General features: G+C 35.9%; 5 protein-coding genes across 6 annotated transcripts; all 5 read left to right on the forward strand.

The window, feature by feature from the left end:
- Positions 1 to 1,542: 1,542 nt before the first annotated feature.
- Positions 1,543 to 3,918, forward strand: LOC105966235 (putative F-box/FBD/LRR-repeat protein At1g78760). 2 transcript variants are annotated; one of them, XM_088818570.1, is made up of 2 exons: positions 1,543 to 1,711; positions 1,847 to 3,918. In XM_088818570.1, exon 2 carries the CDS (start codon positions 2,332 to 2,334, stop codon positions 3,835 to 3,837), a length of 1,506 nt encoding a protein of 501 aa, XP_088674696.1. In that variant the 5' UTR covers positions 1,543 to 1,711; positions 1,847 to 2,331; the 3' UTR covers positions 3,838 to 3,918. The 2 variants fall into 2 exon arrangements, with proteins under 2 accessions (XP_088674696.1, XP_012846256.1); XM_012990802.2 differs by having other exon boundaries at positions 1,548 to 1,711; positions 2,091 to 3,918.
- Positions 3,919 to 6,932: 3,014 nt separating this feature from the next.
- LOC105966166 (U-box domain-containing protein 45) lies at positions 6,933 to 9,655 on the forward strand. The gene is made up of 2 exons (XM_012990730.2): positions 6,933 to 7,023; positions 7,893 to 9,655. The coding sequence occupies exon 2, from the start codon at positions 8,052 to 8,054 to the stop codon at positions 9,441 to 9,443; it is 1,392 nt and encodes a 463-aa protein (XP_012846184.2). The 5' UTR covers positions 6,933 to 7,023; positions 7,893 to 8,051; the 3' UTR covers positions 9,444 to 9,655.
- Positions 9,656 to 10,572: 917 nt separating this feature from the next.
- Positions 10,573 to 12,090, forward strand: LOC105965997 (F-box/LRR-repeat protein At3g26922). The gene has a single exon (XM_012990540.2). It carries the CDS (start codon positions 10,573 to 10,575, stop codon positions 12,088 to 12,090), a length of 1,518 nt encoding a protein of 505 aa, XP_012845994.2.
- A 3,600-nt stretch (positions 12,091 to 15,690) lies between these two features.
- LOC105965998 (FBD-associated F-box protein At3g52670) lies at positions 15,691 to 17,570 on the forward strand. Its single transcript, XM_012990541.2, has one exon. The coding sequence runs from the start codon at positions 16,016 to 16,018 to the stop codon at positions 17,465 to 17,467; it is 1,452 nt and encodes a 483-aa protein (XP_012845995.2). The 5' UTR covers positions 15,691 to 16,015; the 3' UTR covers positions 17,468 to 17,570.
- A 1,504-nt stretch (positions 17,571 to 19,074) lies between these two features.
- LOC105966152 (uncharacterized) lies at positions 19,075 to 22,397 on the forward strand. Its single transcript, XM_012990714.2, has 5 exons — positions 19,075 to 19,286; positions 19,573 to 21,383; positions 21,511 to 21,712; positions 21,829 to 22,016; positions 22,117 to 22,397. Exons 2-5 carry the CDS (start codon positions 19,592 to 19,594, stop codon positions 22,197 to 22,199), a joined length of 2,265 nt encoding a protein of 754 aa, XP_012846168.2. The 5' UTR covers positions 19,075 to 19,286; positions 19,573 to 19,591; the 3' UTR covers positions 22,200 to 22,397.
- The last annotated feature ends 4,489 nt before the right edge of the window (positions 22,398 to 26,886 follow it).

The raw sequence follows: 26,886 nt of genomic DNA on the forward strand, positions 1-26,886 counted from the left end.
TTTACTCAAACGATAACATATGAGCTTGAGGGAAAAAAAATCTTAAAGGCAGGAAATTACGTTGGCCAAAAGAACAATCTTTGTTGATTACAACCCATCGACTCGTTAGAGAATATTGTGAATGCTGAGAGTCGTCACTATATGTTTCAAAATACTTGGTCACTTAATTTTGCCCAAAAAGTATCAGATTTTTGTTGGTTTTCATGTATTGAATCTGTTGATGTGTTAAGGTATACGGATACGAGGATGTCCTCGTCCTTTGAAAAGTTTTTTGTACATTGAAACATATTATATGGAAAATAATAGATGTAAATCTAATTGTTTTTTAAAATACCATTAGTGGACAAAAAATTAGCCAACAACACTCCTCTTTTTATAAAAAAACAGTACCGCACTAAATACATTACTTAAGTTAATATATTGTTTCTGCTTTTTAGGGCTTTCTCTATATTTCATTTTTAGGGCGACTAGTTGTACCATCTCATTGTTTGTATATTTTTTGTTTTGTAATATATAGTTGATTTTGCATTTTTTTTTTTTGAAGTTATGATTTGTTGTTTTTATTAGCAGATTCTTAATCGACTATGCATCACATCATAGTTGGTTAATATGCTTCATTGACTCCAATTTTAAATTTTTTTTTGGATTTTTTGTTTATTGATTCCAATTGTATAAATCAATTATAATGTTTGTACATTGTTTGTTTTTTTGTAAAATATAGTTGAGTTTGCATTTTTGTAGTTGTGATTTGTTATTTTTAGTAGTCGATTCCTTAATCGACTATAATTCATCATAGCCGATTTAATATGCTTCATAGTCGATTAATATAAGAAATAAAAATTAAAAACGAAAAAAAATATAAATAATAATAATAATAATAATTAAAATAATAATAATAATAATAATAATAATAATAATAATAATAATAATAATAATAATAATAATAATAATAATAATAATAATAATAATAATAATAATAATAATAATAATAATAATAATAATAATAATAATAATAATAATAATAATAATAATAATAATAATAATAATAATAATAATAATAATAATAATAATAATAATAATAATAATAATAATAATAATAATAATAATAAGAATAATAATAATAATAATAATACTAATAATAATAATAATAATAATAATAATAATAATAATAATAATAATTATTATTATTATTATTATTATTATTATTATTATTATTATTATTATTATTATTATTATTATTATTATTATTATTATAATAAAAGAAAGACACGGCTAATGGGTCATGGGGGCGGATAGTGTGTAAGGTGGAGGGACATAATTAGAAAAATAGGAGTCTGAAATTAAGAATGGATTTTTCTCAAATGGTGCAAAATAGTTTGGACCTTTCCCTATAAAAAAAATGTATTGAAGAGTTATATCAAAGATTTTTTTTTTAAATAGCACTAGTGGAACAAAAAATTAGCCAACAACTCTCCTTTTTTTTATAAAAAACAATACGCACTAAATACATTACTTAAGTTCATATATTGTACTTGAGTTAATATATTGTTTCTACTTTCTAGTTCTTTCTCTATATTTCATTATTTCTCCAACAAATTCCCATCAGAGAAGAAGAAGAAAGGGAGACAAGTAGGGGGGAAAAGAAAAATAAAAAGAGGAAAATTTATGGCGACTAGTTCTACCATCTTCCATTAACGGACTCAAATTTCATGTAAGTTGTTTTACCTCTTTAAATTTTTTCAGATACAGGTGTTCTTTTTTTTTTTTTTTTGAGTTGAGGGTGGTTTTTTATGAAACCAAATACCACAATTTATAGAGTTGATTGGTGTTAATTTTTTTTTTACAGTGGTGGTTGATGAATTAAATTGGTAGTTGATATTGGCAGTTGGAGTTTATTACTGCAGATTTTGTGGTTGAAAGGAATGGATTGTGGAATTTTTATTTTTACACAATTGTTAAATTGTAATTTTGGTTTCTCAATTTTGAATATGAAAAGTTGAAATCTAACGATTTTTGTCTTTTGCCATTTTGCTGTTGGAGATGTGATTTTGTGTTGAAAATTGAAATTGTGCAAAATATGCAAATTATAGGTATACATGATGCTGTTGGAGTTGCTCTAAGCAATAGAAATTACTCCTGCTGCAATTAGAACCGGCCGACAAGCTTATGGAATTGTTATAAGAAGCTTATTGCAAACCTAATAGAAACGGGTAATCTGCAGCCGTTCGTTAGTAATTTACTGCATCAAATTTGGTTTTATTCAGCACACAAAATCGTTAGCGTTTATCAGATTAGAGTCATGAAAACGGGGAAGACGTTGATTCCAACTCCATGGATATGATATCCGATTTTCCGAAAGACATCTTGCAGAGAATACTTTATTTTCTCTCTCAAGAAGATGCTATCCGAACATCTGTACTGTCAAAATCATGGCGTAATATTTGGTGCGCTCGTCCCAATCTTGATTTGTCTGACAAAATCTTCAAAGGAGACAAACAAGAATTTCTATTCTTTGTGGGAAATAACTTACAGCGATACCGTGATCAAAGGATGCGCTTGGAGGAATTTGGCCTCCGTATATTTCTAGGTAATTACGAATTTGTTTCGCTTCTTGAAAAACGGGTCGCAACTCTAAAGAATATGGGCGTGAAGGAGTTTCGTCTTTCTATTTATTCGAGACGTGTTCAGAGACGAAGAAGGAGATATGTTAAACTGCCGTCTCTAGTCTTTGAGGCAGAATCGCTCCAAGATTTGCATGCGGAAGGATTCACGTTGGACCAAACGAGTATTGGAAGGAATATTCTCTGTAAGCATCTGAAGAAACTTCGTCTCGAAAAGATTGAAATTGAGGACGGGGTTTTTGAGAAGATAATTACAAGCTGCCCTTTGATCGAAACTATGATTCTCAAATCATGCAAGGGGTTAACAAACATCAAGGCGAACAATCTTCGTCGTCTCAAGCACTTTACTTTTTCTGTTATAGGATTTCCTGACTCACCACTTTGTAGCATTGAAATCCATCCCCCGTCTCTTGAAACAGTCGAAATTGAGCACGCTAATATTTTGATTCACAAAGGTGCGCAGTTTCGTAATCTCAATAGTGTACGTATGAACGACGTCAAAATCTCGTCGGTGGACAGCTTTTGTTCGTGTAAATTCCCAAGTTTAAAAGAGTTGGCTCTTTCAGACTGTGACGGACTCGAAGAATCCATACAAAAATCACATGTATTTATTGATGCACCAAACATGGACTCTTTTGTATATCACGGATTTTTTATCCCGTCCATCTCGTTTTCGACGACTTCTAGAGAGTGGAGTTCAACTTTGTCTCTGGATTTTACGGGTGCTCCTTCGTCGTGGTTACCCAACCTGCATAAAATGCTCGAGTCGTTAAGCCGGTCTAAAATTTCTCTCACTATTTGCCAGTTGTGCTTCGTTTACGATGAGGTCATAATTCAAGGATGCCTTGATCTGGTACAGGGTATTAAAGGTGGAAATAAACCTGCAGTTGTGGTGAAGAAGTTGTTATTGTGTGGTAACTCATCTTACTTTTCACCTCTTTTGAACGGGTTGTTGTGCATTTGTCGTCCAAGAAAGATCGGTGATATCAACTACACGGACTCCGAGTCGGTGTTGAAGAATCTAATGCAGAGAGAAGGTGGAAACCAAGATGAATTAAGACAACTGTGGCTGCCGGATTTGGAGGAATTACGCTTGGAGATTTACGACAATAACCGAAGAAAATGGGATCCGACAAGTTTTGCAAATTTGCCTGAATACGAGGAAGGGAAACGTATTCGTACTCGCTTTGCATTGAAATGGAGGGAAAACTTGTGAGTCTGTGAGAAATGATTTATTAGTCTGCTGATAGTTCTCGAATCGTATATATTGATTTATAAAAACATTGTTTTAATTTTATTCTAAAAGTGTTCATTGTGATTTTCCGTCCTCAAACTTATCGTCTCTATGTTCAGTTATCTAGGCTAGTTGTAAATTCGCACTAATGTGATATTTAATCGAAAGGTTTTTTTTTGGGAGCACCATTCTGAATAAGCCTTTTGGCCCCGTTTCCTACTCTCGAGTCCAGAAGCCGGAATAAGAGGGTGTTTGGCTAAGCTTATAAGATGTTAAAATGAGCTTATAAGATGTTTTAGAGCTTATAAGCTCTTCCAAAGTGTTTGGTAATTTTTTAGAAAAAGATCTTATTTTTTTAACAAATAAGCTGTTGGAGAACAAATAAGATCTTTTTAAATAAGTACATCTACCCTCACCTTTTTATTTAAGATCTTATAATGAGTAAAAATAGGAAATAAGCTCATTATCCAAACACTCTAAAAATTGATCCTAAAAATAAGATATAACAGCTTATCAGCTCTTAAAACATCTTATCAGACGTAAGAGCTTATCAGGTGTTTAAAATAAGCTTAGCCAAACACCCTCTAAAACTCACGAATCGCATCTGAATTTCTAAAATATAATTTTGATTTATTCCGCAGTCATCAACAATTAGGATTTTATCACTAGATCGTGGGATTTCGTTCCGAATAAGTTGATCATTAATTTGTTCGAAAATGATGATATAAGCAGCAAAAAAAAAAAAAAAAAAAAAATTGATAGTTTTTTTATATATATGGAATTATATATGATGATGAAAAAGGACAATCAATCATTGAATTTCTTTTGTTACGATGTGGAGAGCTATCACATTAATAAAAAAAAAAAAAAAGTGAGAGAAACAATAATTGTACTAGTATTTATCGCGACATGTTACATTTGCACGAGAAAAAACAGTGTGGAACTGAGTTTCTTATAATTATGAAAGTTGTCGAGAAGGAAAAATAATGCAGTGACGAACACTATTCGGACTATTGAGTGTACAGCGTCTGTAGTTGGCTTTGCTCAATGAGTTTAAATTTAATACTTAGTTAAAATATCCAAGATTTTAAGGTAGGTTTATGCAATATTATTTAAAGAGGATGAGTTTTATGTATAGTTAAATCTAACGTCAATGGACGTAAATGTAATTTACCAGATATTCAATTAAGTTTAAATTAAGGTTATTCTACCCAATTAAGGTTGTTAACTTTTAAAGAAAAGGTTATTAAAGGTAAAAGTAGAATTTAGAAGAAAACAATAATTACATGGAGTTAAATATTAGCCGGAATAAAATTTCAAGGGAGGGATATATATAAGTGATAACAAAATTGTTGAAATTGTGTTTGATAATACCTCTCTTAACAGTATGTACCGAATCTAATACATTGTCAGTGATCTGTATATTTTGGACAATTGTCATATGAAATAAGTTACACATTACCAAAATAATGTTTGATGAAATAAAATTATTTTACAATAAATTAGTTTGATAAAGAATTTTTAGTGGAGTCCATAGTAAGTTTATTACAGTGCAAATCAACCTACAAATGAAGAATAATTAAGCACATAAGTAATAAAAATAACATTGTTATTTAATATTAGTTTTCAATAATCACCTTCATAATCACTGGAAAACTTAATGTTAGACAATATTGCTAGTAAATTAATTACTTGATTCGAACTTGATGAATAGTGATATGCCACCTCTAATCTTAACTATAGATATTGTGGCGTATAATTGTCAATGACACGGGTAATAATAATATTATTCCTATTGCGATTGATGTTGATGTCGTTGTTGGTATTGATTTTGTTATAGTTGTTGATATTGTTGTATTGCTTTTGCTATTCCTAATGTTAATGCAACTCCTAATAGTAATGTTAATGCTAATACTAATGTTAATTCTAATACAAATCTAATAAATACTTATACTAAAACTGACACTAATAATAATACTAATATTAATCAAAATAAAGTACTAATACTTATATAAATACTAATATTAATACGAATACTAACACTTACATTAATACTAATGTTAATGTCAGTGTTAAATCAATGAAAATGGGTTAAATTTGCCAAAAAAAAACAGCAAACAAGTTAAATAGTAAAAAAGAATTAGTTAAATGAATTAAATTGATAAAAAAAAATAGATTAAAAGGTTAAATAATTGAATCATTGGTTATTAATAAATGTATAAAAAGTGGGGGTTAAAAGGGTCAAATACAAGTTAAACCGGACTGAACCGGAATCATGAATGCAGATCTGCCACCCTCTCTTCTTAGGCCTTGTTTGATTGCCTCTGAATCACCTCTGATTGGGCAACATGTCTGATTCGGTCAGATATCTTTCCATTAAGTGCATTTGGTAAAGACTTCTGAATCACAAAATTTTGCTCTTACCTATCCAGACGGAAATTTCCATCTGATTCATTAAGTGGTGCACTGAATTAATATTAGACAAATTTGTCCTTATAAAAAGAATTAAAACTCTAACTTTATCTCTGCAGTAACATACGTCATCCCTTTGTAGTTAATTAATTATTTGACCACAATTTTCTTCTTAAAAAATAAGTAAATAATAGTAAAATTTTGTGTTGTATTTTTTTATCTTCTTTTTATTTGTATTCTTAATATTTACGTAATAAATAAAGGACAACATATTAAAGTTGCATTATTTAAATATAATAAACTTTCAATTATCAAACAAATATTATTTGGTGTTTATATTTCAAATTTATTTATTATTTAAATACTTGAAACTTAATACACGTAAATGTATTTAATGTCCACCAAGATTACATACTTTGCTAATTAAGTTAATCAGGTTAATCAAGAAAAATTATTACATTTATACAATTATATGTTGCTCATATAATAAATATTTTAGTATTTATCCAAGGCTATAATAGTAAAATAACCTTATTCAGACGTTATTAACATTCAGCTATCAAATGAACTTAGTGGTTCAGCATTCAGTATTAAGACACAACTCTTAAACATTCAGATGTATATTCAGCATTCAGCATTCAGTGCTTAATCCTATCAAATAGGCCCTTACTCTTCAGTAAAGTAAAACTCAACAATGGCGATGCAGAAGAATCAGGGTAGCTGCTGCCTCTAAGCTTCTCATTCTCGTCGGCGCAGGTTCTTCCCTTCTCTCTCTACCTCTCTCTCTCTCTCTCTACTTACATATTTGTTTGTGCCTGTAATTTATTTGTACGGTGCTTCAGTTCAAACTTAGTTTTTTTTTTTTTTTTACTGGGTCATGGAATTGAACTCAGCTGATTTCTTCGAAGGTTTGAAGTTTAACTCAATGTTAAATCGCGATTGATTATATTTTTAAGTTCTATTAACTGGATCTGTCATTTTGAGTAGCCGATTTGATTTCTCCTTCAAAACCTGATTTCAAAAAAAAAAAAAAAAAAAAAAAATTAAACGAAGCTGAAAAAATCACCTGGTAAACATAATGCCGCTGTTCTAACAACTCAGTTGCCCCATATGTGCTTCGCCGTTTCAATTCACTGTCGATCGTCTTAAATTTTTATTAGGTATGAAGACGAACAAGAATCGTTTATTTGATGCATTGATTTTGCTTATTTACATTGATTTTGGTGCATAGAATATTCAAGTTCAATGGGTTGTTTGTCAATTTGTGTTAAAATTCAAGATGTTGAGTACCTAATTAAAGTTTAGACAAATGTGCCTAAGTTTTTTTCGATAAGTTAGTTTTCTAATCATGCACTCCTAGTTAAAAGCTATACTCGCTAGTTCCGGTAACTTGTAAACCGACGGAAAAAGCAAATACGACTTACATAAGCTTTACTCTAAACCTATATCGACAAAATTTATGCACTTCTGGATATCGAAACGTATAAAAAGAACTGCAAATGTCTTGATTCAATGTTCTTAAAAATAGGTTGATTTTTTTTTTAACGGAATTTTATGAAAAGGATATGGATTCACGGATTCCTCGTCTTTCCTTGTAAATCCCTTTTTTTTTTTTTTTTCTCCAGGTTCGACAATCGGCTAAAAGAGACGAAAGAGTCAAGTTTATCCAAACCCTGTCACCGTTTTGAATGAATATTTTGTTGCATTAAACATTGTATATCCCAATCGGACAAGGCTCGATGTTTTTCTGAGTGGGGAAAGAAGGAACGTACATAAATGTAAGCATGGCGTGGGGAACAACAATGAGCAGGTGCGAAGGCGACAAAGAGAACGCTGGATCGGTGATTCTGGAACGTCCGTTGAAGCTCTGGTCTCTGATAATCGACAGCGTGCGGTGCGGTGGAGGTATCCAAAAACCAAGTCGGTCGAAAAAACAGGCTGGTTCAGACAAGTTATCGGAGCTTTTGAAACAACCTCAGTGGTGCGAAAACGAAGATGAGGTAAAGAGGAAAGAGCAGGTTCTTGAATTGCTTAAGGAAGTAGCCAAAAAATTACAAAACGAGGACTCAATAGAGGTTGTTGTTGAGGGAGCAAAGGATGTTCGAAGGTTGACGAAAGAGGACCCACACGCAAGGACCATTTTAGCCCTGCTGGGGGTCATCCCCCCCCTCGTATCTTTGCTCGACTCTCAAGATCCCACTTTCCACACTCAAATCGCCTCCCTTTACGCTCTACTCAATCTCGCAATCGCAAACGATGCCAACAAAGCAGCCATTGTTAAAGCTGGTGCTATCCACAAAATGCTAAACCTCATCACACCAAAAAACGGGCCTCTTTCCGAAGCAGTTGTAGCTAATTTTCTCGGATTGAGTGCGTTGGACTCTAACAAACCAATTATCGGTTCTTCTGGCGCAATTCCGTTTTTGGTGGGCGCTTTGAAGGATGTTGAAGCGAGTTCTCAAGCTAAACAGGACTCTCTTCGAGCTCTGTACAATCTCTCAATATCGCCTTCGAACGTGTGTCATATTCTCGACACTGATTTGATCCCACATTTGTTTGCCAATCTCGGAGATATGGACGCAAGCGAGAGAATCCTATCCATACTCGGTAATATAGTGTCGGTGGCCGAGGGCAGAAAGGGAATCAGTTCCGTACGAGACGCGTTCCCGATTTTAATCGACGTGTTCAACTGGGCGGATTCGCCCGTTTGCCAAGAGAAAGCTTCGTACATTCTAATGGTGATGGCCCACAAGTCGTACAACGACAGGCAGGCAATGGTCGAGGCCGGAGTTGTTTCTTCTTTGCTGGAGCTGACTCTATTGGGAAGCACGCTGGCGCAGAACAGAGCTTCTAGAATGTTGGAGTGTTTGAGGGTGGAGAAGGGGAAACAGTTAGTTTCCGTAAACTGTGGGGGGCTGTCGGCCCCACTATCGTCCACGTCAGCATCGGCGGGCCCCACTCGTCAGAAATTTTCCGATGAAGAGGATGATGATGGTGATGATTATGATGAGATGATGAGCAAAGAGAGTAAGGCGGTGAAGCAGTTGGTGCAGCAGAGTTTGCAGAGCAATATGAAGAGAATGGTGAAGAGAGCTAATTTGGGCCACGATTTTGTTCCGTCTGACCATTTTAAGTCGCTCACATCGAGTTCAACATCGAAGAGCTTGCCGTTTTGACGGAATTATTCGACTTAAACTTTCACTTGTTTATTAGGCAGTATGGTATATTAGGAATTTTATCTAGTACTAGTGACCTTTTTTTGTCTGTAAGATTTGTTTCAGTTGCTTAGGAAGTTTATGCAGTAGTAGTGAGTGGCCTTTCTTTGTGTAAGATGACTTGTTTGTATTTGTTTATTCAACTTGAATGGGTTTTCGTGAATTCGTTGACAATTGTTTCCTTTTTTTTTTTTTTTTTTTTTTTTTTTCTTTTTTTCCTTTTTTTTTGGGTAAATTACAGCCATCCCCTTGAGATAAGGTAAAATTACGAAAAACTCCTCGTGTTTGGATAATTACAACCATCCATGAACTATGACTTTTCTTACACGTCCACCCTTATGGAGTCAAATTCAACGGAATCTTCTAGATTATGTGGAATGTTCTCCAGTTTATACTTTTTTTGCCCCAATTTGAGCTCCAGATTTGAAAACACGATGATCATAATTACAAAACATTTTAAATTTGAAAGTTACTTTATATAATTACAAAATAATTTTTTTAGTTTACGAAAGAGCTTAGTTTGAACCGATCAATGAAAATCTAAATTTTCCTTCATGAATATATAATCAGGAAAATTACAGTTTTCACCCCTCAAGTTTGCAATAATTTAATATTTGCTCCTACATGTTTAAAAAAAATAAATTTGGTTCCTCATGTTTCAAAAATTTAACACTTTTGGTTATTTTCGTCAATTTTCCGTTACTCCATCAGGTAAGGCAGTGATGGGCAAACGCTTGATTTCGTCACTACTAACGGAAAATTGACAAAAATGACTAAAAATGTTGAATTTTTGAAATATAAGGGACCAAATGTGTATTTTGTAAACATGGAAGTCCAAATGTGAAATTGATACAAACATGAGGGATCAATACTGTATTTTTCTCATATATAATTTAGGACATCTTTAAAAAATAAATGGCAATTTTTGTTAAGAACATTAGGAAACTGACATTGGTAATCTTCTTTGATATTCGGTAAATCAGAACTTAATTCCTCTACGAAAAAAGAGAATAAGGGTTTATTGAGTCGGAAAATAAATTAGGGTTTATTACATCGAGGGTGAAAAATCTTGGATATTCAGCCAGCCTCCATGGACAGAATATCTGATTTGCCACGAGACATCTTGCAGAGAATACTTTATTTCATTTCCCAAGAAGATGCTGTTCGAACATCTGCCTTGTCCAAATCATGGCGTTACACGTGGCTCACTCGCCCCAATCTTGATTTTTCAGAGGCCAACTTCAAAGGGAAAAAACAAGAATTTCTATCCTTTGTGGACAATACTTTGCAACAGTATCGTGATCAAAGGCTGTGCTTGGATGAATTTCACCTTCGTATATCTCTAGACGATTATCTCGAATACGAATCGGCTTCGCTTCTCGAGGAATGGATCCCGATACTGACAACTATGGGTGTGAAGGAGTCTCGTCTCTCTATTTGTACGGTAGATCACAACGATATGCCCTCTGTAGTTTTTCAAGCCGAATCGCTCCAACAATTGCACGTGGAAGGATTCGGTATGGACCGAGACGCTGTTCCGACGATAATACTCTCTAAGCATCTGAAAAAACTTCATCTCCGAAGAGTCCACATCGAGGGGAAGATATTTCAGGAGATATTATCGAGCTGTCCGTTGATTGAAACTATGCATGTCGAAAAATGTGGGGGGTTACGAAACATCAAGGCGAATAATCTTCGTCGTCTCAAGGACTTCTCCTTTGAAGGACATAATGACTTGGAAGATTGTAGCATCGAAATCTGTCCCGCGTCTCTTGAAACGATCAAGATCAACCGCGGTAAAATTTCTTTTGACAAAGGTGCGGAGTTTCGTAACCTCGTTGATTTAGATCTATGCGTCGTCGAATGGCCGCTGCTCAGCATGTTTTCGTGTGAGTTCCCAAGCCTCAAACGCTTGACTCTTTACGATTGTTATGGACTCAATGAAGAATCGTCGCGTTGGTGTAGATTCCCGAGTCTTGAGTTCTTGAAAATCTTCGATTATTGTGGATTCGAAGAAATCCAGATAGTTATCGATGCACCAAACATACTATATTTTGAATATCGAGGGAACTGTATCCCATCAATCTCGTTCGTAACAAATTCCAGGGACTGGAAGTCAAAAATATACCTATGCGAATGTCCTTTGTCGTTACTCAAGCTAAATGAACTGCTCAAGTCATTAAGCCAGTCGAAAAATTTTCTGATGATAGATAATCCTTACCTAATTCTAGACAACGGTTATCATAAACCCGTTTCGGTGGAGAGCTTGAACTTGGATTGTGGTTGTGATTTATCTAACTTTTCATCTTTTTTGAATGACGTGTTTTGTATTTGCCGTCCAAGAAACATCGGTTACTGCAACAAGGACTACGGAGGATCAGTGATGCAATTTGTCGGGTTTATGTGGAGGATTCTAATCGAGAGAGAAAGTGATCAGCTCTCGCAGTTAGTGTTAGGAGATTTGGTGGAAGCAAGCATGGAGATTAAGGAATGGTATGAAGAAGAATGGCATCGAGCACCTTTGTCGGAATTTCTTATAAACCACGTACGGTGTGAAGGTCCGAAATGTCAAAGCCGCTTCACACTGAAATGGAGAGAAACTTCGTGAGTCGTCTGTCAATAGTAGAAAAATGGCTTTTTACAAAGATTTTTTTTTTTCTACGATAAAAAGACGTAACAAAAGGTACCTTTTACTACGGGACAGTCTAGGAGTCGTAGTGAAAGTTAGGATTTACTGTAGCAAAAAAAATATTTGCTACGGCCGTGTACCGTAGCAAAGTTTTTGTCACACCCTCATATGTGCTACGGGGCAAATGTGCAGCAAAACCCTTTTACTACGAATTCGATCGATTTTGGTGAATCTTTTCACACTTCCTATTTTTCTTCTCTCCCTCTCTAAGTTCTCCTGAGGGATTATATATATTAAGCAATTATCCATTATTTTAAATATTTAAATTATATTTTCTCCAAACAAATATGATTTATATGTATATGTGTGTGTGGAGTGACAATATTTTCAAAATTTAAATTTTAAGAAGCTTTCGAAAAAAATGTGTAATTTCCCTTGGGGTATGTATGTCATTTCACGACAGGTCAACGGGTAAAATGATTTGGGTGTCGTGTGCAGTCCGAAACATTTAATGTAGGGATTTTTTCCATTATTTATAATATTAAAAAGGGTTAACTGCAAAAAGTCCCCTAAACTTTGGACGTTTTTGCACTTTATCCCTGAACGGAAAAAAGTTGCACGAGCATATCTCAACTTACTAATTTGTAGCACTGGAAGAGAAATTGTCCATTTTTGGCAAAATGTGGCCGGAATCCACAACACAAGCACGTGATTTTAGCTGGAGAAATTGGTCTTTTCCACTTACACTTATTTTCTTCCTTTTTAATAAATATAAATAAATCTTAAAAAAGAAAAAAAAAGAAAAAGAAAAAAAATCATCTTCTTCACGTCACCACCACCACCAAAAACCAAATTACTCTTCGTCCTTCTTCAGCCCACCGCCGTCCGCCGCCCGCCGATTCTGATTTGCCGCCTGCCGCTTCTAATTCGCCGCCCTCCGCCGCTTGCCTGCTTCGCAATACCCTTCTAGAAATTGACAATGCCATTAGCAGAATCTCCACGATCTACAGCCAAATCAAAACACATTATTTATTTCCCCCCTAATATTGAGCTTCAGAAAGTGAATGAAACAGAAAGTCAGACAACTACGAGGTTTAATTGAAATTAAATCCCTAAAGACTGAGTTACACCATAGTTATCCTCTGTATATGAAGAAATAGTAACGCAACATACATACCAGCAAGAGAGAGAGAGAGAGAGAGAGAGAGAGAGAGAGAGAGAGGAGAGATTTCCGTTCAAAATGAGACCCTTGATAAACCCTTCTGTAACTCTGTTGTTGCGAGAAAGAAATTTGACGGATGCGGTTCGGGTAATGGATTCGACCCGAATATTAAATGTATAATTTATAAATTTATATCTTCCCAAATTCACTAATTGAATATGAGGGCATTCGTCCTCTTAAATCTGTCTGGCGGCAGATTTGGTGGTGGTGGTGGTGGTATAAAGGAAGAAATTGGTCGCGGCGGGTCCCGAGGGGTTGTTGGGGTATAGGCGGAGGAATTGTTGGTGGAGTTGGAAGTGGCAGTGGAGAAATTGAAGGTGGAGTCGGTGGAGGGTTAGGCGGTAGTATAGGTGGCGATGTTGGCGGCAGATTTGGTGGTGGTGGTGGTGGTGGTGGTGCGGCGGCGGAGCCGATGTGGGTAGAGAGGAAGAAAGACAGCCTCTGTTTTCTTTTTTCCTTTTTATTTCTTTTTCATTTTCTTTTTCATTTTTTCTTTTTAATTTTCTTTTTTACTAAAATTATTGTGAGTTGACAAAATTACCCCTCCATTTTCACGTGTGAGTTGCACGTGTGCAATTCAGGGAACAATTTAGCTAAAATTGGACGATTTTGATGTCGGTGCTACAAAAACTAGAGTCCAGGTATGCTCGTGCAACTTTTTTCCGTTCAGGGGTAAAGCGCAAAAACGTCCAAAGTTTAGGGGATTTTTTGCAGTTAACCATATTAAAAAATAGCAATTTGATTGCATATAGGGGTCTTATTACAATTAACTCATAAAAAAATTTAAATTTGAGACTTAAATTTGACTCTTGACTGGTAGTTGTTGACGGTCAAACAAGCGAATGACCAAATGTGTTAAAATTGGTAACATTAGAGTGTTAATCATTGAACATAATAAACGGGGGACTAATGGAAGACTGAAAGTGAAAATAGTGTCAACATAATGAAAATGTAATGGAGAAATTACAGTTTTCATCTCCAAGTTTGTATTAATTTCACATTTGGTCCCCACGTTCACAAAAAACACATTTGGTCCATCATGTTTCAATAATATAACAGTTTTGGTCATTTTCGTCAATTACTGTTATGCCGTTAGTTAAGGCAGCCATGGAACACGCTTGATTCCGTTAGTTTTAAAATTGATGGAAATACTAAAAATGTTGAATTTTTGAAACATAAGGGACTAAATGTGTTTTCTGTGAACATGGACACCAAATGTGAAATCGGTGCAAACTTGAGGGACAAAACGGTATTTTTCCCAAAATGTAAATGGCATGTGATTTGAACTTATTTGCAATTCCTAGCAAATAACAAAGGCTTCATTTTTTTGGCACAAAAAGGGAAAATTACAGGTTTCACCCCTCAAATTTGTACCGATTTCACATTTGGTCTCCCATGTTCACAAAAAACACATTTGGTCCATATTTTTTCAATAATTTAATATTTTTGATAATTTTCGTCAATTTATCATTAGTTCGTCTGTTAAGAAAATGATGGACACATACTTGATTTCGTTAGTACTAACGAAAAATTGACGAAGATGACTAAAAGTATTGAATTTTTGAAACACAAGGGACCAAATATGAAATCAGTGCAAACTTGAGGGATAAAAACCGTATTTTACCTGCACAAAAAGAATAACTAAACTCAACCCTAGATGAAAATAATAATAATAAACCTAGAAAGAAAATAAAGGTCGATTCCTCAACTTCAATATTATATACAAAATTCACTAGGCACCAAAAAAAAAAGCAAAAGTCGATAGAAGGGATATCGCTTCTGATATGCCTAATTGAGCCAATTTAATGGGCCTACAATTTCTTTATTTACTGGATCATGAGTTCAATATTAAAGACCACTGTCATTAAGACCCAATCACCTTCGAATAAGTTTGAGCCCGACAATCTCAACTAATTAAAATGCAGCGCAATCAATAACGTATAAGGTTTTAACTCGTTCCTTAAGGTACGTTCAATAGTCGAACAATACAACTGCTCGTATTCTCTCTACGACTTTTGCAATCCACACACCTGACTTGAGCGTGCAGGTATCTCAAGGTCGTCAAGGTCGTGAGTCAGTGATCCACTTTGCTCTTCCAACTTATTTTATTTCAACTACATCAGGTAATCTAATTCTAACATAATCATCTTCTATTTTTTTTTTTTTTTTGGTAATATTGAAAGCACAAAGAGTAGATATTTCTCATGGAAATTGTCATAATCGAGGGTTAAATCTTGTACTTACATGTAAAAGCGATTTTCCTTCCTACTTACATGTAGAAGCGATTTTCCTTCTGGCGGCTTTGGCTTTTTATGCCAACTGAAATTCTTCTTTCCCATAAAAAGAAAAATAATAATAAAAGGAAAAGATAATAAGATTTTGAAAATCGTAATCTCCAAGCTTTATCAGATTTATTTTTGCAATTAAAAGCCAATTTATAATTCCCAAAACAGCTTTTCTTTTTTCTTTTTCTTTATTCTTTATTCCTTATTCGTTCTTCTTTTTTATTTTTTCTTGTTTCTTGTTGCCCTATAAAAGAAGGAAAACACGTCTGTAAGAAAACAAAATCAATTGTAACCCAAATACTATCTTCAAACCCTATAACTATAACTATTTTTAAATCATACTTGAATTTCGTGGGGTTATTATATAGACAGGGTAAAAAGCTTCGAAAATTCAGCCATGGACAGAATATCCGATTTGCCAAAAGACATCTCGCAGAGAATTCTTTATTTCCTGTCCCAAGAAGATGCTGTCCGAACATCTGTCTTGTCCAAATCCTGGCGTGACATCTGGTGCACTCGTCCCAATCTCGATTTTATAGAAGATTCCTTCAACCGAAATAAACAACAATTTCTATCTGCTGTGGACACGACTTTACAACGATATTGCGATCAAAGGTTGTCCTTGGAGAAATTTCACCTCTCTATATCGGTAGGCCGTTATTTGGAACGCGAATCCGTTTCCCTTCTTGAAAAATGGATCCCCCTAACCGCGACGGGCGTAAAGGAGCTCCGTCTTTCTATCCGTTCGGAATACGCTCCTGGATTTATCGAACTCCCCCTTGTAGTTTTTGAAACCGAATCGCTCCAACATTTGCATGTCGAAAAATTCAGGATGAACCGAGACGCTATCCCAACGATCGTACTCTCTAAGCATCTGAAAAAACTCCATCTCCAAGACGTCTACATCGAGGACAATGTTTTTCAGAAGATAACCTCAAGTTGTCCTTTGATTGAAGCTATGGTTGTCGATTCATGCAGGAGGTTGAAAAACATCCGATCGGATAATCTTCGTCGTCTCAAGAACTTCTTTTTTAAAGGATCTAAATATGATGACGAAAGTTGTAGCATCGAAATCTATCCCCCATCTCTCGAAACCATCGAAATTATTTACGGTAATGTTTCCTTTCACAAAGGTGCGGATTTTCATAATCTCAATTATTTACATCTGTCCGATGTGAAATCCTCGTTGGACCACTTATCTTCGTTTAAATTCCCGAGCCTCGAACGCTTGAATTTTTTGGAATGTGGTGGACTCAAAGAATCCGACATATTTATCGATGCCCCGAACATACTATATTTTAAATACGAAGGAGACTTTATACCATCCATCTCTTTCGCGACAACTACGACAGAGTGGAAGTCGGATATACAACTAAAAGAAGGTTCTTTGTGGTTCCTCAACCTAAACGAACTGCTCAAATCACTAAGCCAATCGGAAATTTCTCTGATAATCGATCACGCCGACGTAAATCAAGAAAACATTCCGGTACAAGACAACGGTTATAATAATAATAAACCTTTTGCCGTGGAGAGCTTAGGTTTCCATTGTCATTTATCTTCTTTTCCATCTCTTTTAAATGCTGCGTTTTGCATTTGTCGTCCGAGAATCATTGGTTACCACCTCTACGAAGGGGTGATAAAATTCGTCGGGTTTATGTGGAAGATTCTAATGGAGAGAGGGAGTGGAAACGAAGACGAGCTCACGCAGTTGTTGTTTCGAGATTTGGAGGAAGCGAGCTTTGAAGTTAAGGAGAGGGACGAAGAAGAGTGGCGTCGAGCACCTTTGTCGGAATTTCTTCTAAACTATCAAACAAGTTATAAATGCCGTTTTGCGTTGAAGTGGAGATGAACTCCGTGAGTCCGAAGCTGCATCGATTAAGAAGTGTTATCGACTTATCGTATTCGTTAAACTTATCATAGTTTTATCTGCTTACTGATTACTTGGTTCTTAAGCTGGTTTAATTTCTTTCGATTTTTTCGGTTTTCTTTTGTCGTTTGTTTTGTTTACTAAGGCCTCGTTCGGTTGGGGAGATTAGTCATTATTAACTAAATAATTGAACTTAATTTGATGTTAAAATTGTGACAATGGATATTGTACTCCAACTAACCATGGAACCGCAAACAGAGAATAAAACAACTGTGGTTATTGAAGTTCCTCAATTGGCTGAACAAATTAATTGAACTTCCTCAATTGGCTGAACAAATTAATCAAAGTTTAAAGGGAAAATTACAGTTTTCATCCCTCAAGTTTGCACCGATTTCACATGTGGTCCCTCGTGTTCAAGAAAAATACATTTAGTCCCTCATGTTTCAATAATTTAATACTTTGTACTTTCCTTCAATTGACCGTTAGTCGGATAGTTAAGGCAGTGATGGGTAGACACTTGATCCCGTTAGAACTAACGGAAAACTAATGAAAATGACTAAAAGTGTGAATTTTTGAAACATGAAGAACCAAATGTATTTTTTATGAACATGAGGGACCAAAAAGACATTTGATTAATGTAGTAAAATAAAGAGAGAATTGCGTTTTGCACCTCCGAATTGACATTGATTGGCGATTTGCACCATAAAGTTTCAAAATTGGCAAAAAAATGCATTCTACAGCAATTTCTTATGAGATTTTAACCGAAAAATCTACATATGACTGATAATTTAACTTTTGAAGTGATCTTTATTCTTGATGGTATTTTCCATTTTTTTTAATACTTTTAATATTATTTGTTTACTTAAAATTACGCTCCACAAGTTATATTGAGTTGGAAAGACGAAAAAATCCATGTGTATCGCGATTTGTGCGTGCTATGGAATCCATCAAATTTCGGCTGAAAATCAGCCCTAAATGGCAAAATGAGTAAAATAACGGGTTTCAGCCCTTGATGTTTTTTTTTTTTTTTTTGTTATGGTGGTAAAGTGCACAACGAGTCAATAGACAAGCCGCAAAATGCTATTTACCCTTTTAAATATGTAATAACATTTTGAAAAATGCTTTTCTTTTTGATAAAAATCAACTATTAAAAAGGGGAAATAGTATGAAAATTTTGTGCTTTAAAACTTTTAGAATCAGATTAATATATATTTAGGTTATTATTTTAAAGTCATATCCTTATGAAATCCATCCAACTTCTATAAATTACCGTTTTGTTTCTATAACAAATAGTAATAATGACTTACAGTTTTGATTATACTTTTACTTTTTTAGTATATCAAAAATTTGGAATGTTAAAATAAAGATGAAATTATTAACTTTGTTTTTCTTTTGCATTTAAAGTAATAAAAAATATAAAGTTAGGATAAAAAAAAAAGATAAATACGAATAAAAATCACTTCGAAAGTTTAAAATATCGTGATAAATTATTTGTTGGGTTAAAATTGTACAAGAAATATTATGAGATATATAATATGAGGGGTGAGCTTGCCAATTTATAAATATTAGTGTCCAAATCACAAACGAATGTCAATTATAGGGGCCAAAAAACAATTCCTCTAAAAATAAAGAAAAAAACCCTTATTAAGAATCGTGTGTGGCTCGCTGACCGGGTGGTATCGTTACCCGGCTCTTTACCTTTCATATCACAAAAAACCTAATCGGAAAAAAAAGCCTAATTCCCCCAACTCGGTTCTAACCCCAAATCTCGAATCGTGAGTTTCTGCCGTATCGGAATTCAGTAAGTTTACTTCAAACCGCTTTCTCCATTTCGCTAATTGATGATGTATGCGTTCAATTTTTCTCCTATGTAGTAAAAAGCTGTTTCAAGAACACCTGCAAAATTTCAGAATTCGATTTGCTTTTTTGCCCCTTTTAATAAATTGCGTGTAGTTTGTGTCAGAACTCAATAAAGCTATAGCTATGCGAACGAACGAACCCATTTGCCCCTTGTTGCTAATTCGTCTGTTCCTTTTTTTTTTTTTTTTGATTTATAAATTTGGAGAATTTAATGATTTTTTGTTTAGTTTAAGGTAGTTTAAGGAAATGGGTTCTAACATGGAGCCAGTAGCAGTGACTTCCCAGAAGCACGATCCGGCATGGAAGCATTGCCAAATGTTCAAAAGTGGCGACAGGGTTCAGCTCAAGTGTGTGTACTGCGGGAAGATTTTCAAGGGCGGAGGTATTCATCGCATTAAGGAACACATCGCCGGCCAGAAAGGCAACGCCGCCGCTTGTTTACGGGTTCAGCCCGACGTGCGGCAGCAGATGCTGGAGAGCCTAAACGGCGTTGCCGTTAAGAAGAGGAAGAAGCAGAAACTCGCCGAGGATATCACGGGTTTCGATAGCCACTGCGGCTTGAGTTCCGATATCGTCTTGCTTCCGGTCCCGGAATCCGTCGAACACGACGAGGACGTGTATGCGAATCGGGATGACGATTCGAGCAGCAAAGCGTTTGCGGGTAGCGGTAGGCAGAAAAAGGGTAGAGTGAGAAAAGCCCCGAATAATATGGTTAATTCTAGTAGCAATGCAGCTTTGGCCGTTGTTCCGTCTACGAATTCCAAGAAAGTTAGTAATACGGTTAACATGGCGGTCGGTCGATTTCTTTCGGATGTTGGATTGGCCGCGGATTCTGTCAACTCTCCTTATTTCCAACCGATGATCGACGCGATTGCTTCTCAGGGTGTAGGAGTTGTGGGGCCCAGTTATCACGATCTTAGGAGCTCGATTCTAAAGAATCTATTTCACGAAGTGAGGTACGATGTCGATCAGTACACGGTGTCTTGGGAGCAGACCGGCTGCTCGATTTTGGTGGACGAATGGACTTCGAGGAAGGGTAATAAAACGTTCGTCAACTTTTTCGTGTACTGCCCGCAAGGTACAATCTTTTTCAGGTCGGCCGATATATCGCATTCGAATTCGATGGATTCTGCTGATGTTATTTACGAGTTGATAAAGGAAACTGTGGATCAAGTTGGTTTGAGATTCGTTGTGCAAGTTGTGACGAGCGGTGAGGATCGGTATGTTGTCGCGGGGAAAAGAATTGCCGACACTTACCCGACTGTTTTCTGGACTCCGTGCGCGGGGCGGTGCGTCGATTCGATGCTGGAGGATATAGGTGTACTCCCTGCAGTGAAGGCGGTGCTCGATCGGGCGAAATCTATCTCGAGATATATCTACTCGAGCGCTGATGTACTGAACATGACGAGACGGTACACGTCCGGTGTGGATTTAGTCGATCTGGGATTTACTCGCTCGTCTACCGATTTTACGACGCTGAAAAGGATTTCGAATATCAGACATAATCTGCAGTCCATGGTTACTTCCGAGGAGTGGGTGGAGAGCCCTTGTTCGAAGACGCCACAAGGGTTTCAATTCTTGGACTCACTGAGTGACGAGTCGTTCTGGTCCGAATGCGACTCGGTAACTCGGTTGACCGATCCGCTCTTGCGGGTTTTGAGGATAGTTGGTAGCGAAAAAAACCCGGCTATGGGGTTTGTTTACGCGGGGCTGTATAGAGCCAAAGAAGCTATCAAGAAGGAGCTCGTTTCGAAGGCGGAATACTCGGCGTATTGGAATATTATAGATGCTAGGTGGGAACAACTTCGTCGGCACCCTCTTCACGCGGCGGGTTTTTATTTGAACCCGAAATTCTTTTACAGCCTTGAAGGAGACGCGCATCTTCAAATTCGGTCGCTAGTGTATGATTGCATAGAGAAACTGATTCCCGACCCTAATGTACAAGACAAGATTATCAAGGAAACCGCGTCTTACCATGGCGGTGTTGGAGACTTTGGCCGCAAGATGGCTATCAGAGCCCGAGACACTTTACTACCCAGTGAGTCGACTCGACTCGACTCGAGTTGACTCGAGTCTAGTCTCCTTTCTGATATGAGATGAATTGTTTGTTTTTTTAATGCTTAATAATGTGTGTGACTTATTCATATTCATTTTCATTATCGCAGCTGAGTGGTGGCTACAATACGGAGGGGGGTGCCCTAATTTGGCTCGATTGGCGATCCGAATTCTCAGTCAAACTTGCGGCTTGATCCAGCACAAGCTAGATAAAACACACGTCGAGCGCATGCATGAGAGGAAAAATTGCCTGGAGCACCAGAGGCTCAGCGACCTCGTTTTTGTTCACTACAACATGTCCATGAAGCAAATGTGAGTCGAAGAAGACTCCCCCAATATTCGAATTTTTTCTTTCAAGTGTTTGAAATTTTAATACCGAAAAAAGCTGAGTTGACGATGTTCGTGCTAATTATTATTTATTTTGATAGGGTTTCGAGAAACAAAGCCGTCGATCCGATTTCTTATGAGTACATTGATATTGTTCAAGACTGGGTGATGGAGAAAGAATCGCGCATGGAAAACTCTTCGAGCGCAGAATGGATGGCTGTTGATCCACTTTTCGGTAACCATATGATGTTAGTCCCACAAACTGACGACTTTGAAGCTCTCGGTGCAGGTAATTGCAGCAGTATGTATATATGTATGTATATGTCATGTATGTATGTATGTATGTATGAGATGAATTTTCGTTTAGAAAAATATTTTCGATGGTGCAGGATTTGATGATTATGAAATTTTCGACGGGGTGAAAGATAGTGAAGAAGAAAACGGAGAGGATAAGGTAGAGCCGACGAGTTGATTTTCGAAAAACGCCCGCGAATTCGATTTGTTTGAGGGCAACGTACGATAAGATGAGCAAGTCTGTAATTTTATATCAAAGTTAGTTGTTCTGCAACTGCTTGTAAATTGTCATGTATTTATATTTCTCTTTGTAACAGTGAGAATATACCCTTTCTGAAAATTTATTTGACATTTTAGGAGTTTTAGTTTATGTAAATGGTTATGTATCTTTAATTTAGTATTTTAGTTAATGGATTTTTCGTGTATTTATCGAACGAGCTTTTCTAGAGAGTGATTTGTGCTTACAAATCTGATTACTTAATAGGGCAACGGGTAAATTACATTCGCACCTCAGAGGTATGCTAAAATATCTATAAGGTTTCTGTGGTATTAGTAATTACAATGATCCTTCTGAAACATTGTTAGAAATTCCAACAAAATAATGCATTGGATAAGTTACTCCGTTTAACGTTTAACGGACTATTATTTTTAGGGAGTGGTAGAGATAACATTGAGTTAGGGGTGACATGGCACCCGCACGCCCAATGTTTCTTCAATTATTTATTATTTTATATAAAATTTATAAATTTTCGTCTCTGGTAGCATTAACAGTCCCACATAAAATAAATATAGTGCATATGGGTTCCCAGGACATGAAATTTTGGCTCGTGTAATTGTTGGTAGGGGTGTGGCTATAATTACCAATACTACAGGGATCTTAAAGATTTTTTAGCATACCTGAAGGGTGTAGGTGTAATTTACCAATAGGGAAAATTGCATTTCACCCCCTATAAATTTCTAATTTTCTCACTTTACCACCTTAAAATTTTAAAAAGTGAATTCCCACTTTAAAATGTTATTTTTGTTACGCATTGCTCCGATAGCAAAATTTCGATGGATTATTCTCCGAAATGGAGTATTTTTGTTGCACGTTACCTCTTTAAATGTTATTTTTATTGCACGTTGTCTGTTAAAAATATTATTTGTCTGCACGTTGTCCCTTAAAATATTATTTTTGTTGCATGATACCCACCGACAATTAGAATCTAGAAAAAGTGCAACCAAAATAATAATCCGAAGTGGGAGTATCTTTTTTTTTGAATTTTTAAGAGAGAAACTGGGAAAAAAGAAATTTATAGATGATGAAGTGCATTTTATCGTTTAGTTATCTATGCCTTTTTTAGTTGATTTATGCCTTAATAATCAATGAATAATTTTTAGGTAAATTTTATTTTTCCCCCTTGTACTTTTATTCGGTATCACTTTACTCTCTTCTACACTCAATTGCATCGATTTGTCCCCTGCACTTGAAAATTTGTATTAATATGACTCTTGCTGTTAGTTGTCAGATATTTGGCTTTAACAACGATCGGTAAGTCTGAAATTACAAAAACGCGACCCCTCCCAGTTTAAATAATTAATAAACAACAAAACAAAAAAAACAAAAAAATAATAATTTTTTTTAAGATAACGAGAAAGCATAGTCCACGACGATAGCCATAATTTTATTTTTTTTCTTTAATTTTTTCAATAATTATTTAAACCGATAGGGGTGTTTTTTTGTTTTTTTCATTTATTTTTGTCGTTTTCAGATTTAGATCAAACGTTGTTAAAATCAAAGGTTTGAAAACTAACCACTAGGGCATATTGAGATAATTTTTCAAATACAGAGAGCAAATAGATCTAATCGAGAGTAGAAGGGGAAAGTGCCATCGAATCAAAGTATAAGAGGAGGTGGAATTTATCCAAATTTATAATAACAGGAAAAAGAAAAGCTATAATATACCATAAAAGATATATATACGCCTGGTTTTAATAACAACCTGATATAGACTAGGAAAACAAGAAGGTGTTCTACTACGTCTAAACAATACGAATCCTGATCGAAAAAGGTTAATTATTATTCAAACTCAATATTTTTTACTCTATATATAATACGAATCATGCTTTATATTCAGCTCAAAAAAATTCTTTAGGTTTAATTCATCGAGTCAAAAAAAAAAAAAAAAATCAGTAGGGCTTTTTATAAATTTGAAAAAAACAATTCAAGATATTCCGCCATGGAAAACACAGACCATGCCTTGTTGTCCGAGCCACGCCGTTGCATTTACTGGTCAACGCTCGATTTCTCGGAGACCAACTTCAATGGAAACAAGCAAGAATTCATATCCATTGTGAACAAGACTCTAAAGCAATACCGCGATCGAACACTACTCGTCGACGAGTTCCGCCTCCGCATATCGCTAGGAGACTCGTATGGTGAGTCGGTCTCGCTCCTCGAGAAGTGGGTCCCACTGATCACGGCTATGGGTGTGAAGGTGTTTCGTCTTTCGATCCTCTCGCAGAATATTCCTGGTTTGATTCATCTGCCGTCCGTCGTCTTCGAGGCCGAATCGCTCCATGATTTGTACGTCGAAAGATTGGTGTTGGACCAAAAGGCCGTTGAGGGGATGTCACACTTCACGCAACTACGATCGCTTCGTCTCCATCGAGTCTGCATCGAGGAGGGGGTTTTCCGTAAGATAATCGCGAGCTGTCCTTTGGTTGAAGTTTTGCATTTACATGGTTGTACATATTTAAGAAATATCAAGTTAAATAATCTTCATAATCTCACGGAATTTTTCTTTTCGGCGCGTAAAGCGGCGGAGGAAATCTGCGCCGTCGAAATCGATCCGCCGTCTCTTGAAACCATCAACCTTAGCTACGGTAATATTTGGTTTCACGAGGGAGCGGAGTTTCGTAATCTCCAACATTTAAATATCGAAGGGGTGAGTTCGTCGTTGGACCGCTTGCTTTCGTGTAAATTCTCGAGTCTCAAAACCTTGGGTATTATCGGTTGCGAAGGACTCAAATATTCGTCCCGGGTATTTATCGATGCTCCGAACATGGTCTATTTTAAATACGAAGGAGACTTTTTCCCGTCGATTTCTTTTGGGACGATTTTCGGCGAGTGGGATTCGGCTGTACACCTAAAATACCCGGGTTCGAACGATGCTTCTTCGTGGTTCTTACAGCTTAGAAACATGCTCGATTCGTTAAGCCAATCGAGGATTTCTTTGAGTATCAATCAATCTCCGATGAATGACGAGATCGTAATTCAAGAAAAAATTAATCTCGCACTAGGCAACGGTTGTAATGGAAAACCGGTTACGGTGGAGAGCTTGAGTTTGGAGTGCGGTTTATCTTCCTTCTCGTGTCTCTTAAACGGTGCGTTTAGTATTTGTCGTCCGAGAAACATCGGTGACTACGGCTACAGATGGGAGATAAAGCGAATCGAGTGCCTGTGGAAGATTCTTATGATGGGAGAATATTGCGGAGAGGAAGATCGGTTCTCGCAGTTGTGGTTTCGAGATTTGGAGGACGTGGGAATGGAGATTTACGAAAATTATCGAAAAGAATGGCGTTCCATAACTTTGTCGGAGCTACTACGCTATCCACAAAGGGATTATGTTCTTACTCGCTTCGCGTTGAAATGGCGATAAACTTTGCGAGCCTTTGAGTCGATTGAAGCTATAATCGAGGAAAATGGCGCCGGATAATGTTTTTCAGAATCGCCAAAATATCAAGAAGCGAAAAGTATTCTTACTCGCTTTGCATTGAAATGGAGAAAAACTTTGTGAGCCTTTGAGTTGATCGAAGTAGCTATAATCGAGGAAAATTGCGTCGGATAACGTTTTTCAGAATCGCCAAAATATCAAGAAGGGAAAAATATTCTTACTCGCTTTGAATTGAAATGGAGAAAAACTTTGCGAATTTTCGAGTACTTGTAAATTAGATTCATAGAGCTTGTATATATATATTGCAGAAACCATATATTAGTCTGATTATATCTGCTTATTAATTATTTTGTTCTTAAGCTCTCTTTCGGGTTTTCTTTCCGTTGGTTCGTTTTCTTCGTTTATTTGTTTATAATATTATTTCATGGAACCGCAAAAAGAGAAACGATAACCAAACACGCTAAATTTTCCGGTTATCCGAACATTTGATGCAGTATATACATCTTCCTAACAATGCACTAATTGACCAACACTTTGTAAATTGCAATTCGAATAGTATAACATCCCTTCGTAATTTATAGTTTTGTAATTGCATATATGGATTACGTTTACTTTGATCTGAGCTTTGGCTTGATTCGACATTACAGAACGTTATTGTTTGTAGAGAGACATATAATAGGGGGAACGAAATCTATTTAAGCTATGAGCTAGCATCGAGTTTCATAGTTACTTGGTTGAAAAACGTAGCTGCTAAAGAAATTTGCGCCTAACTTCCATCAGCGAAGCCAGGATTTTAAGTCCGTGTTGGCCGAATGCATTAAAATTTTTAATATGGGCTTTAGTGCTAATACACACAATTTTTTTAGACTTCACCCCCTATAAATTTCAAAACTTAGGGACTTTTTCATTTGACCTGACTCTGATACCATGCTGAATGACCATCTCGTCCAAAAACTTAAGTTGTTAATGAAATGTATCATTTGATATAGGGTAAATTACAACCACCCCTGAGGTATGGTCAAATTACAAAAACCCCCTCTTGTTTGGGTAATTACAATCACCCCTCAACTATAAATCTTCTTACACGTCCACCGCTGCGGTTACAAATTTAGAGGAATCTTCTAGATTATATGGAATATTTTCAATTTTGTATACGTTTTATCTCATTCGAGCTCCATATTTTGAAGCAAGATGATCATAAGATGTATT

This window comes from Erythranthe guttata, chromosome 5 (genome assembly GCF_056151865.1).
Source record: "Erythranthe guttata isolate IM_541 chromosome 5, IM_541, whole genome shotgun sequence".
NCBI lineage: Eukaryota > Viridiplantae > Streptophyta > Magnoliopsida > Lamiales > Phrymaceae > Erythranthe > Erythranthe guttata.

Coding starts and splice junctions, on each gene's coding strand:
- LOC105966235 (XM_088818570.1), top strand. CDS start 2,332: ATGGATATGATATCCGATTTTCCGAAAGACATCTTGCAGAGAATACTT.
- LOC105966166 (XM_012990730.2), top strand. CDS start 8,052: ATGGCGTGGGGAACAACAATGAGCAGGTGCGAAGGCGACAAAGAGAAC.
- LOC105965997 (XM_012990540.2), top strand. CDS start 10,573: ATGGACAGAATATCTGATTTGCCACGAGACATCTTGCAGAGAATACTT.
- LOC105965998 (XM_012990541.2), top strand. CDS start 16,016: ATGGACAGAATATCCGATTTGCCAAAAGACATCTCGCAGAGAATTCTT.
- LOC105966152 (XM_012990714.2), top strand. CDS start 19,592: ATGGGTTCTAACATGGAGCCAGTAGCAGTGACTTCCCAGAAGCACGAT. Junction 21,713..21,828: donor AACATGTCCATGAAGCAAAT/GTGAGTCGAAGA, acceptor TTATTTTGATAG/GGTTTCGAGAAACAAAGCCG. Junction 22,017..22,116: donor CTTTGAAGCTCTCGGTGCAG/GTAATTGCAGCA, acceptor TCGATGGTGCAG/GATTTGATGATTATGAAATT.